The sequence below is a fragment of the Biomphalaria glabrata genome, chromosome 6 (genome assembly GCF_947242115.1).
Source record: "Biomphalaria glabrata chromosome 6, xgBioGlab47.1, whole genome shotgun sequence".
NCBI classification, from domain to species: domain Eukaryota; kingdom Metazoa; phylum Mollusca; class Gastropoda; family Planorbidae; genus Biomphalaria; species Biomphalaria glabrata.
In genome coordinates, this window is record NC_074716.1 from 52,690,008 (window position 1) to 52,702,123 (window position 12,116).

General features: G+C 36.7%; 1 protein-coding gene across 6 annotated transcripts in view; it reads right to left on the reverse strand.

Moving 5' to 3' along the window:
- LOC106063598 (rho GTPase-activating protein 1-like) overlaps positions 1–12,116 on the reverse strand; it is a 65,499-nt gene that overhangs the window by 40,952 nt on the left and 12,431 nt on the right. For 5 of the 6 annotated variants that reach the window (XM_056031791.1, XM_056031788.1, XM_056031790.1 and 2 more), the window contains 4 exons: positions 8,355–8,455; positions 7,019–7,079; positions 4,688–4,775; positions 1,581–1,712 (listed from right to left, as the gene is read on the reverse strand). In XM_056031791.1, coding sequence (XP_055887766.1) covers positions 1,581–1,712; positions 4,688–4,775; positions 7,019–7,079; positions 8,355–8,455 — 382 coding nt within the window. Of the gene's footprint in view, positions 1–1,580; positions 1,713–4,687; positions 4,776–7,018; positions 7,080–8,354; positions 8,456–8,549; positions 8,575–12,116 lie in introns of those variants that run through there. The other variant, XM_056031792.1, reaches the window with a different exon arrangement.

A 12,116-nucleotide genomic window follows, 5' to 3' on the forward strand; every position in this document is an offset into this window, starting at 1 on the left:
CATCGGATGGCTGCCTGGTCGTGCGGTTTTCGCGCTAGACTGTCGTTCAGATTTATGGATGGTCCAGGGTTCAAACCCTGCCCGCTCCCATCCCCCGTCGTCCTGCGGGAGGTTTGGACTAGGAAGTAATTATCTTCAACTCTGAAGGAACATCCGAAACATGTAAAACATTTTACATCAAAATTAAATCACTTCTTGAATATTATTTGCGAATATGCAGATCCGACAGGGATCCGACTTCGACGGGGGCCGCCTCTGAGTTTGTGTAACACAAACTCTCTTTGTAATCTTGTATGATCTGAAATTGATTCCATTAATGCCAATATTTTATCCATTGATCTAGTTCAACTTAAGTTTAAGTAAGGCATTCAATTCATTATGAAAATCAAGTGATTTGATTATTGTAACAAACGAATGAATTATCCACTAACAGGAATTCTAGACTACAACAAAATGTTCCAGCATTGACTTCATGATCAAGACAACATCTTTATCTATTTTAAACTGTACTTCATTATTTTAGTAATTTATAACAAACATTCGTACATATTTTAGTCATTTATGAGCTGGCAACTTTCAAATACTCCTTCTCACCATATACTGTCTAAAGTTACTTTTATGTTAGGTCACTCACAGACTTTTTTAGGGATACAAGTTTATGGATATAGTTCATTCAAAGAATTTATAAAATGCTTGATAGATATCTCTACAGCCATTGGGTCACATGGTCAGTGAAATTCCTAGTGCATGATAATAATAAGGCATGTCTTTCAGTATGATATTTATGCAGAGTTCAGTACTTAAAATGACTATGTAGTCCCAGTTGCGACCTACATATTTTGTCACATCCAGCACAGACATAAGGATTGTCCGCCGGTGGTGAATTAAAGTTTTCCTTTTTGCATTTAACATCTCAGCAAATGAATTTTCTTGAATGTTTATCCTACAGGCATGGTAAGAAATCTTCAGCTGCCTAAAGCAAAGTGCTCTTCTCTATGGTTTATTTTCAATCATTAGACGAGCCTACATGGGGATGTAGATGAATCTAGTCCTATGTATATCAGTGAATGTACATTATTCGAGGTGACAATGGTGCAGTATACCAAACAAACATAGTGCATATCAATCAACCTGAACAGAGAAACAGAAGAACATATATTTCTCAAAGGCTTTGAATACTGATGGAAATGACCACATGCCAAAGGCAACCTTTCTGAATGAGCTAAAAGGAGGTCAGTGCAAACAGAAGTGCCCCCCCAGAAAGGCTTTTAAGACCAGCTTAATCACCAATTAGTTTTATGCATGATATTAACCAGAATAATCGTGAAAAAATCTGGAAGAAAAAAATCCCGCAAGGTTAGTAATCAAACAGACCGAGACAATATTATTTAGAAGATTTTTGAAGTAGTGATGTGTTCATTTCTTTCACGCTTACAAACAGTTTTTGATGTATTGCACAAAGAATAGTGTCCCCAGTTTCTCTTTACCGCGTACAGCAGAGCTCAGATAATGTCCCTTTTCTTATTGCAACATAAAATAACAACAACCAATAACAACGACGCAAACAAAAAGGCACTTACTTCCTGTCAAACTCTCGATACGCCTGCATTAGCCACGACAACTTCGGTTTGTTAGACTTGTTGAGGCCATGGTGGAAGTAGACCAGGACATAGTCTTGCTCTACATACTTGTCAAGGGTGTGCTTGATGTACCTAGAATATACAATCATTCAAAATTAAACTCAACATTTGTGTGAGTCAGGAGACCTTGATAGGCATTGATAGGCTTGGTCTGTCTAGATTGGTTGTTTCCATCACACTCAATTTTTTTAGAAGAAAAGCCCACTGCACTTGAGTCGCGTGATCCACTGGCAGTCAAGATATCGGTCATTACATTTTTTTTTTTTTTAAAAGTGACCACTGAGATTCTTCCAGTTTGGGTTTCTTTTCCTTCACAGAATTTTAGAGTATGCTTACTAAACAGGTTTCAAATAGAACATTAAATAGTAAGCAATGATCTGTTTGATTTACCAAGAGAGAAGATACTAGACACTGAATACATTATGTCCTTATATTTTATTGCTATCTAGTGTTAGACACCTTATTTATAGTTTAGTTATTTAGCGACGCACCATAGAAGACACATATTGAACGGGACTAGTGACGTTTGGGATATGTTGGGTTAGAGACCGGAAAATCAGTTAGCGATATAATTTTATAGGGTAACGACGTGTTTAGTGACAGAGACTTTTACTGTGGCCTTTTATTACAATAAATATATGTGAAGTTGTTCATCAGCGTTGACTACATCTCTTCACTAGTTAAAACCGATGTGTTTGTTTTGTCTGGATTGTTGATCAACTACACGGAATACACCCGAACAATTACACCCAAACGCTTGCAGAGTAATTGGTTGAGATTCAACAGTCATTCATAGTTGACCTCAAGACAGCCTGAACAAGCAACATCACAGTGGCGACCCCGAACCTCGAAGCCGAACATTGAACCGAACCTCGAAGCCGAACATTGAACCGAACCTCGAAGCCGAACATTGAACCGGACCTCGAAGCTGAACGTTTACTCAGGTGAGGGTCGTGCACTCGAAGATATAAAGTTTCATCGGAGTACGGCTGAACACAGCATCATCGCAGAGTGACTTTGTTCTAGATCTACATGCAGTCGTCGCCTGTTTGATCGTACGTTCAACGAGCCGTTAACTCAGGGTGACCTTCGTCAGGACAGTAATCATCGCAACGTCTGGTCTACTCAACGTTTATATTATCAACGCCTGATCGTCGTATGCCGAATCGACCTACAGCCAGAGGAACCATTCATTCATAACGGGTGAGAGATCGTTAGTGAACCTGTTGGACATATTTTTTCTTCGCTTGAGAAAACAGTCGTAGGAGCCACATCGAGTATCAAGTTTTACCTCGTCAGTTTTGAGAAGGACAGTTTGCCCGCTGTCAGAAGTATTGTGAGTACTACAAGTTTGATAGCTAACTAAATCGCTCTGTCGTCTTACCCTTTGAGAGATTCTTGTGGAGCAGTTTGCTCATTGAACCGGTTGCTTGCCACTTTTATAACGGTCACTGTGTTTAACCTTTGGAAGGTTAGTGAAATCGTATTTGTCGTTGCTGGACATTGATATATTTATTATACGTTGGTCTAGACCATATCTAGACTTGTTGATATTGAAGTGGTGGAAACAGCTACATCCACTTAATTTTGTTGAAAACCGTTAATCGTATAACGGAACGTCGTCGGAGGTGACCTTGGTCTCACCTAGTCTACATTGGACATTTTAGTCTAGTGAAGCAGCGTACAACAGCAAACTTCGTCGTACTACCAGATTAACAGCAGAAACAGTGAACTACTTTAGAGAACCGTTATTCGTCAGCCCAGATCAAGTCATCGTCAAGAAAGTCGTTAATCGTCAGCCCAGATCAAGTCATCGTCAAGAAAGTCGTTATTCGTCCGCCCAGATCAAGTCATCGTCAAGAAATTCGTTATTCGTCAGTCGTCCAGATCAAGTTGCCGTCAAGAGACTGTTATTTGTCAGTAGTCGTCTACGCAAATCAAGTCGTCGCCAGGAGAACCGTTAACCTATTCGTCAGTAACTGTGTACACAAAGTCGTCGGAACTACACATACGGTCATCAACAGTCGTCGAAGAAACTGAAACATTTTGCTGTGGCATATCAAGACATCTGTGGCATTACGTGGGATACTCGACACGGATTGTATCCACTGGTAGCACCGGAGAACAGAGTCAGAACTGGAAGAGAGGCAGTGGAATTTAGACACCTTATTTATAGTTTAGTTATTTAGCGACGCACCATAGAAGACACATATTGAACGGGACTAGTGACGTTTGGGATATGTTGGGTTAGAGACCGGAAAATCAGTTAGCGATATAATCCTCTAGGGTAACGACGTGTTTAGTGACAGAGACTTTTACTGTGGCCTTTTATTAGAATAAATATATGTGAAGTTGTTCATCAGCGTTGACTACATCTCTTCACTAGTTAAAACCGATGTGTTTGTTTTGTCTGGATTGTTGATCAACTACACGGAATACACCCGAACAATTACACCCAAACGCTTGCAGAGTAATTGGTTGAGATTCAACAGTCATTCATAGTTGACCTCAAGACAGCCTGAACAAGCAACATCACACTAGTCAACACAGAGATTTTAAAGAATTTCATGATAAAACAAAGACAACAAAAAATTATTTTCACAAAAGTTGTGAAAGAGAGATTTATGGAGTATAAAAGCGCTCAGTCAATACTCATAGAAAGAGGTTTGAATAACAGGATGAACTCATTTTATTAACTTCTATAAAGTACTTTACTGAATATAACATTCATCTGCACAAAACCCAAGCTTCAAAACAAAAGGGAGAGAATGCAACTATTAACAAGGAAACTAAAAAAAAACTATAAATGTAGCATTTCTTAGAGTCAAAGTATAAGCGGCTTTTTTATTTCTTAGAATTTTGTTTCAATCTTACATGCAACTGCGACAATGATTTGTGGATTATATTCCCAAATAGCATTTTATATTTGGCTTCATAGACAAAAGTATAATCTTTGTGATTTTTTTGTTTCAAAGTGAACAAGACGACTCTTATTTTTGTTATGACAATGACATGGATGTTATCTGTATGTGTGTGTCTGTACTTACTGTAAAAGCCTGGCGTGGTCCAAACCTTTGTTAGACGGCAGCTTACACGCCGAGATGACAATTATTTTACGTCCGTACAAGTCATCACCTGGTTGGATGAGATTAAGAATTCAAAAAAGGCATGAGAGTAACGATTGGAGGAAAAGCATTTGGCGGTCATAACTTTGCTCAAGTTCTTTGACTTTCAGCAGCGCTGAGCTTGGAATAGTTTAGAATAGTATTAATATAATATATAATAATATTAACAACAGCGGTAACATTAAAATTTTCTATTTAAATGCATTTCAATGATTCAAACTTCCTCTGTTTTGAATTAATAGTTTAAGAATGAGGATGGAGACGTGGTGGCTGAGCGCTTGACTTCTGAACCGGAGGTCCTGGGTTCGAATCCTGCTGAAGACTGGGATTTTTAATTTGGGGATCTTTGGGCGCCTATTAGTCCAACCAGCTCTGATGGGAACCTGACATTAGTTGGGGAAAAGTAAAGGCGGTTGGTCGTTGTGCTGGCCACATGACACCCTCGTTAACCGTAGGCAACAGAAACAGATGACCTTTACATCATCTGCCCTATAGACCAGAAGGTCTGAAAGGGGAAACTTTACTACTTTAAGAATGAGGGTGAGAGAAATATAAACTTAAAAAATAATAATGAAGATAAGGAAAAAAAATGTTTCATATTAAAGCAAAAAAGAATTTTAGTCTCAAACCTTAAAGTATCATAAAGTATACTTAAAAAGTCAGTATTAAAATAATAATAATGGCAATGTATTCGATGCTGAAGATTAAGGCTCACAGCAGCGTTTCACAACACTATGCAAACAATGTTATCTCATGCACACAAAGCTGTTGTCTGCCCATGGTCTATTAAAGTTTTTTTCTAATCTTCTGTGCCTGTCTTCAATAAAGACTTTTCTTTATGTCTCAAATGTGTATTCCGTGGCCTTTGTGAGAGCTCTCCAACTGTCTCTTTCAGAGACCTTCTGCTGCCAGCTACTTTCCTTTATGGCAGTGAGGGGGAAATGGCAACTGAGTTGATCTTTATAGCACTTGTTTAGTATTATAAATGTTTATAAATATCAAAGCAAATGTATCTATCCCACTTGGTCTACTGAATCAATCCTCCAATATTTTCATATTTTGGTTCTTAATATAAATCCATGTAAAGCTGCATTTGAACATTCCCTATAGCAGTGAATCCAGTGATGGTAGTGCAACTCACTTCAATATCACTTCAAGCAAGTGAACAAAAAGTGTGTTCAAATGTTACTGTGTCATAGTCAGGAGAGATTCATTAACTAAAAAGATATTGCATGGATGGAAACCTAACGCAAGACACACACACAGGGTTGTCATCTATATCTTTAAGCATTTTAAGCATGTTGTCTGCTGGTGGTCGGTTTAGCATTTTACGCCTTTGCAACTTTTCATGTGGCTTTAAGAGGTCCATCCTTAATAATGCCATAAAAGGTCACAAGTGAGGTTACTTTATGTTGACTATTTCTTAGCTGGATATTGTCACTGGGACCTAATGAAAAACTCTTCTACTGGAACATACTAAATATAGTCTCTAGCCTAACTGTACTTGTCCATATAAAAGTCAGTGTCTGACAGGCATGTCTCAAATGATCTCCCCCCTCCCCCATCTCAGATGGTCAAGAGGTTTGGTCAAGTTGCTTTGCAAGAGCCATACGGTTACAGTACATGAGTTGTTAGAGTTTCAAGCTAATTATTGAGAATCCAAATTATAGGTACTAAAAAGAACATAGTTAATTGTCTGAGTGATGGCCTGTGTCTGAGTGATGGTCTCTGTCTGACTGATGGCCTGTGTCTGAGTGATGGCCTGTGTCTGAGTGATGGCCTGTGTCTGAGTGATGGCCTGTGTTTGAGTGATGGCCTGTCTGACTGATGGCCTGTGTCTGAGTGATGGCCTGTGTCTGAGTAATGGCCTGTGTCTGAGTGATGGCCTGTGTCTGAGTGATGGCCTGTCTGATTGATGGCCTGTGTCTGATGGCCTGTGTCTGACTGAAGGCCTGTGTCTGAGTGATGGCCTGTGTCTGAGTGATGGCCTGTGTCTGAGTGATGGCCTGTGTCTGAGTGATGGCCTCTGTCTGACTGATGGCCTGTGTCTGAGTGATGGCCTGTGTCTGAGTGATGGCCTGTGTCTGAGTGATGGCCTGTGTCTTAGTGATGGCCTGTGTCTGACTGATCACCTGTGTCTGACTGATGGCTAGGATCTGATATTTAGTTGATATATCAAGCAGACATAATTGTTTTGCCACTGATGCTTTACCAACTTAAGAATATCAAGATCCGAATGTATCCACGACTCACCTGCTACTTCCACTATTCCAAACTTTTCCACATCACTGAACTCGCCACTAGCATCATCTTCCTGGAATTCAAAAAATCATTTTTTACTGAGAATTTTACAAAACGATGGGCCCTGCTTTAACTGACACCCTTTTTACCAGACAGACAGTCAGAGTGAGTTGATGTAAGCTTTGTACAAGTAAGAATCAATGCCATATATGTCAACATTCATAATTTATAAGCTGCATTCATTTCTTCCAAACAAAACCCCCAATCATCCCTAAAGCCCAAACTACATTCACAACTGAAGAATACATCTGATAGGATATTTGATATTTTTGGGTTTTGGCACATCAGCCATGTCATGCCCATAAACCCTCAAGGGTTACTTCCCCTTTATAGTTATTAAAAATAAGGTCCATTCATAGCTCAAATAGTTAAAATGTATATAATTGAATACAGCTGATATAAACTCAAAAAACTTATAATACAAGTTAAATAACAACACAATACCCTCATGCTGACACCATCACCATATCATCTTGACAACTCTAAGACAAAATGCTAATTGAAGACAAGCTCTATACCATTGAATCAACAGTCTGAACCAAAAAAAATCACTTACACAGGCAGCCATTTCAAACTTCAGTTAGTCACACACATTACAAGACAATTTACTGTCTCTTCAGTCAACCAGCGGCACACAGGAAGTAAATTAAGTTACAAAAAAGTCACAGTAGACCTGTGTGTCACTAAAAGAATGTTTACTTCTGAGTCAGTCTTACACCATCAAACTAGACTAAGAGCAATCCTGAATGTTAATTTTGAAAATGTTGAAGTAACTGAATTTTTTTTTCTACAGCACATATTTTATGTTTCTAGCATGCTCACTGCACTATGGTCTCATCTCTTTTGGTGGGGGTATCTGGGAAAAGATGCTGCCTTTATGCACTCAGCAAATACAATTCAGTTTGTATCATGTTTTAAACTTGAGACCCTTGATAAGTGATTTATAGGTGATAAGTGATTTATAGGTGATAAGTGATTTATAGGTGATAAGTGATTTATAGGTGATAAGTGATTTATAGGTGATAAGTGATTTATAGGTGATAAGTGATTTATAGGTGATAAGTGATTTATTGGTGATAAGTGATTTATTGGTGATAAGTGATTTATATCTCTTAGCCATACACCCCACCATTCACGATTAATAAAACATTTTCTTGTAATTTGGAAGACACACAGTGATGAGATGTGGGCTTGATATCCAGCACCTTCCATACATAGATTTAAATTACAAAATAAATGAAAGAAAATCTAAGGACTAAAGACTCTACAAGCAAGGAAGTCAACTTACTGAAGGTGTTCCTAATTCTTTCTCAAAATCTTCATCAATCAATCCATCTGGAGTTATGGCTCCTCCTCTAAAAGCGCCACCTTCTGCATCCTTGGCAAGTTCTGGATAAAATAAAAATAAAATATTCAGGCATAAAATCTTTGTGCAAACAGCTGTGCAGCGAAACAATCATACACTTCATGGAAACTTATCCACCTGCTGACATGGCATTAACTCCTTTTTTCGGTCTACACAACAACAAGAAATGTACAGGTCAGTCCTTGGTGTAATAGTTCCAGAAGTTAAGAGTTAAGTCTAACAACACAGCAGGCCTGGGGTATGAGATCACCAGCCTGCATTAAAACAAAGGGACACAACACATGGTGCCCCCATGTGTTTATGTATTCATAGAATCAGCTGTGACACAAGTCACACAAGGCATTAGTGTGTGTGAGTGTGGAGCCTAACTGAATATCAGGTGTCAGGGTGTGTGGGGAGCCTAATTGAATCTCTCTCTACATAAGTCTTGAGTCTGAAGCCAAAACAAACATTGGTAGTCAACAGGTTTATGACATAACACTGACATAATCAACAATAAGTGGGTGACACTTTGACTTTGGCTACTGTCACACATCTGTCTTCCTCTTCTTTAGATTTAGATTGCACTAAACTATAGGGCAGATGATGTAAAGGTCATCTGTTTCTGTGGCCCACAACGACCAACCAACTTTTCTTTTTCCCAACTAATGTCAGGTACCCATTAAAGCAGGGTGGACTCATATGGCACCCAAAGATCCTGAAATTAAAAATCTCAGTCTTTAACAGGATTTGAACCCATGACCAACAGTTTGGAAGCCAAGCGTTTTACCAATCGGCCAAGGTATGTAACCTAACCTTCCCCTTTCAGACCTTGTGATCTACCGGGCAGACATCAGTGACCAAAATATGACTAGGATGCCATGTGGCCACAACAATGACCAAATCTTACTATAAGCTACAAAAAATTGACTAGGATTCAATAATATCCTGAAATATGAGCATAAATAATGACAATAACAACCACTCTACTATTAAACTTCCTACTGCATAAACATAATACTAACAGGTAACTCTCCTGTGCTAAAACATAACTTTCAACTCCTTAATGGGAATATTTTACACCACAATTACTTAGTCTCTTGAAAAGACCAATAAATCAAGAGAACAATGTATAGCGTTTGTATCACACAAACTTGTAGGCAGGCCTTGTGGGTCAGACTTACCAAGGTATAACATTCAAGTATTAATATATTGCTTGAAAATTTCAGATGAACTGCCTATTAAATATAGTTCTAAAAAAAAAAAGGTTTGTTTTATGTTTCAAATGTTCCTTAAGATTTGAAGATTATTACATCCTAGTCCAAATCTCCCACAGGATGACAGCAGGCAGGATTTAAACCCAGGCTATATGTATATATTTATACACAATTTAAAGATAATACTATTTGGATAGAAATAGGATTTTAATTTTTAATAACTAAACATGACACAATGACACAAAACCAACTGTGGTCTTTCCCTACAGAGGCTGCTCAAAATGACATTTATATACTGCTTGAATAATTAAGTGAAAACTTATTGTAATAGAGTGAACCCTCCTCAAACTTTTGCTAACTATAGTTTACTAAAAAGTTCGAATTATTTTCTGACAGCTGTGTTGAAATATTGTTTATTTAGACCTGACTGTTCAGATTTTTGCCATTCAGAAAGATCACTGTCCCACAATACTTTGGCATCAACAAATATGAACCCAAACAAAATCCAAATTTAGTCATTTTTTTGGTCTATAAATAAGAAATGTAGATCTAGTTCATTTATAGATTACAGATAAAAATAACTTTGACAATATCAGACAAAACTAGTTACTTCATGAAGGTATAAATAATGTTAATTTCTGAAAGCTTTTTTTTATAATTTGCTTTAAACTTTTTTTTTTTTTACAATAACCTGAATATGAATATTCATGTGTACTGTTAAAAACTATTTATCATTATTTTGACAATTATTTTTTTAAATCACCTTTTTTTTTTAACCAAGTGACTTTCAGGCATCAAAATTTAAATATGTATTATTTGTATGTATCTTAATCAAAAAAAATATATCTTAACAATCCAAGTTCCAAAACAGCAAACAACTATGTCAATAAGTAGGATAAATATAGCAAGAAATATTTTTAGTAGAATATCAGCAGTAACTTATTTGGCCGTTATATTTCATGCAGAACTATCTTCTGAAGTTAAATACTTGTTGTAAGGTGACAGTTTTTGATATGATGCAAAGTACTTCCAACTTTGCAGCTAATCTAAAGCAAAAATATGAAGAACAAGTTAAAATTAAAAAAAAAACAACTAACTATAATATTCTCTGCATATTAGTAAATCTAATACAGAAATGTTTTGTGAAGAAAAAACAATATCTAGTTAGTTTAACCCAGAAATATGTTTTTTAAGCTAAATTCTTTTGGTTTAACTGTAAATTATGTCTAAGCAATGATTAGCTCTTTCTCTCCGCAATTATTTTTCCACATTTTGAAGGAATTCTTCATTTACTATTTCACATCCCCTCTTATGATTGGGCTTCAATAGCTTTGTTGTTTGCTATCAGAAAATGTATTTGGTATAGAATTAAAGGGAAATGCATGCTCTTTTTATATAATCCTAGGTCAAGTTTAAAAAATTAAACATTAATTTAATTTAATGAGGTCAAAATCAACGCTGGTATCGTCAATTAGGAGAGAAAGAGTTAAATGATTTCACTCTTTAAGTCCTGCCAATCTTAGGGTCACAACAAGCATATAATCTATTCTTATAACTGGCTCAGCTGATTTTAAAGACAAGATGCAGACTGTTAATAATAAATTATTGAACTAATTAGGCATCCAGTTTGTAGAGAACAAAAATGACAAAAAAAAAAAAAGCCTATTCCCTAAAAACAACATGCTAGAGTTATTTGTGAAACGAGATTTCTAGTGACACATGCTAGAGGAGTTGGTTGTGTGATTATTTGTATAGACACAAGATTGATGTAATGCCAAGATCAAACACCAGTCAATTTTCTACTTTACAATCTCAGACAGCATGCAGTTACTTTAGAGAATTTTGAGGTCAGCCGATATCCGCTTTATTTTAAAATCATGAAAACATACAAAATAAATGATATGGAGGGATTCTAGAAAGTCTTTACTGCATATAAAAAGTAATTTCTAGTAGCCCAGAAACATTTCATACTAAAATAAGACCAACATATTTTACTTCAATTTGTTTAATCTTTTTAGTGAGACACAATTTCATTTAGATTTGAAAAGGATGTGTTAAAACATCTTCAAGAAGAATATTTGAAGACACTGATTGGCTTCCTTCTATCAATACTCAAAGTACAATCAAGATAACATATGTGTGAAGTGTGTTATTGTAGTGTCAAGCATTTCAAAATCCAAATAAAATATTTTGTGCTTAAAATAACTTGAATCCTACATGAAGACAGAGCAAAAATGTTTTATCAAATCTTTATGTCACTGAACTATATACCAGTTGGTTGCTAATCAAATAGTTTAAAACTGATTAATTGGTCTTTTTATACAACTAGCTCAAATTCGCCAGTGCATTGCTGTCTCAAGACACTACTATAAATTTCTGGGTTTCAGGCTATTGAATATTTACAGTAACTCTATAAATCTCCTAGTGAGATAAGTGAGATTAAGAAGTCTACAGAGTTGGTCATGTCAAGTTTACACGTTAGTGACCA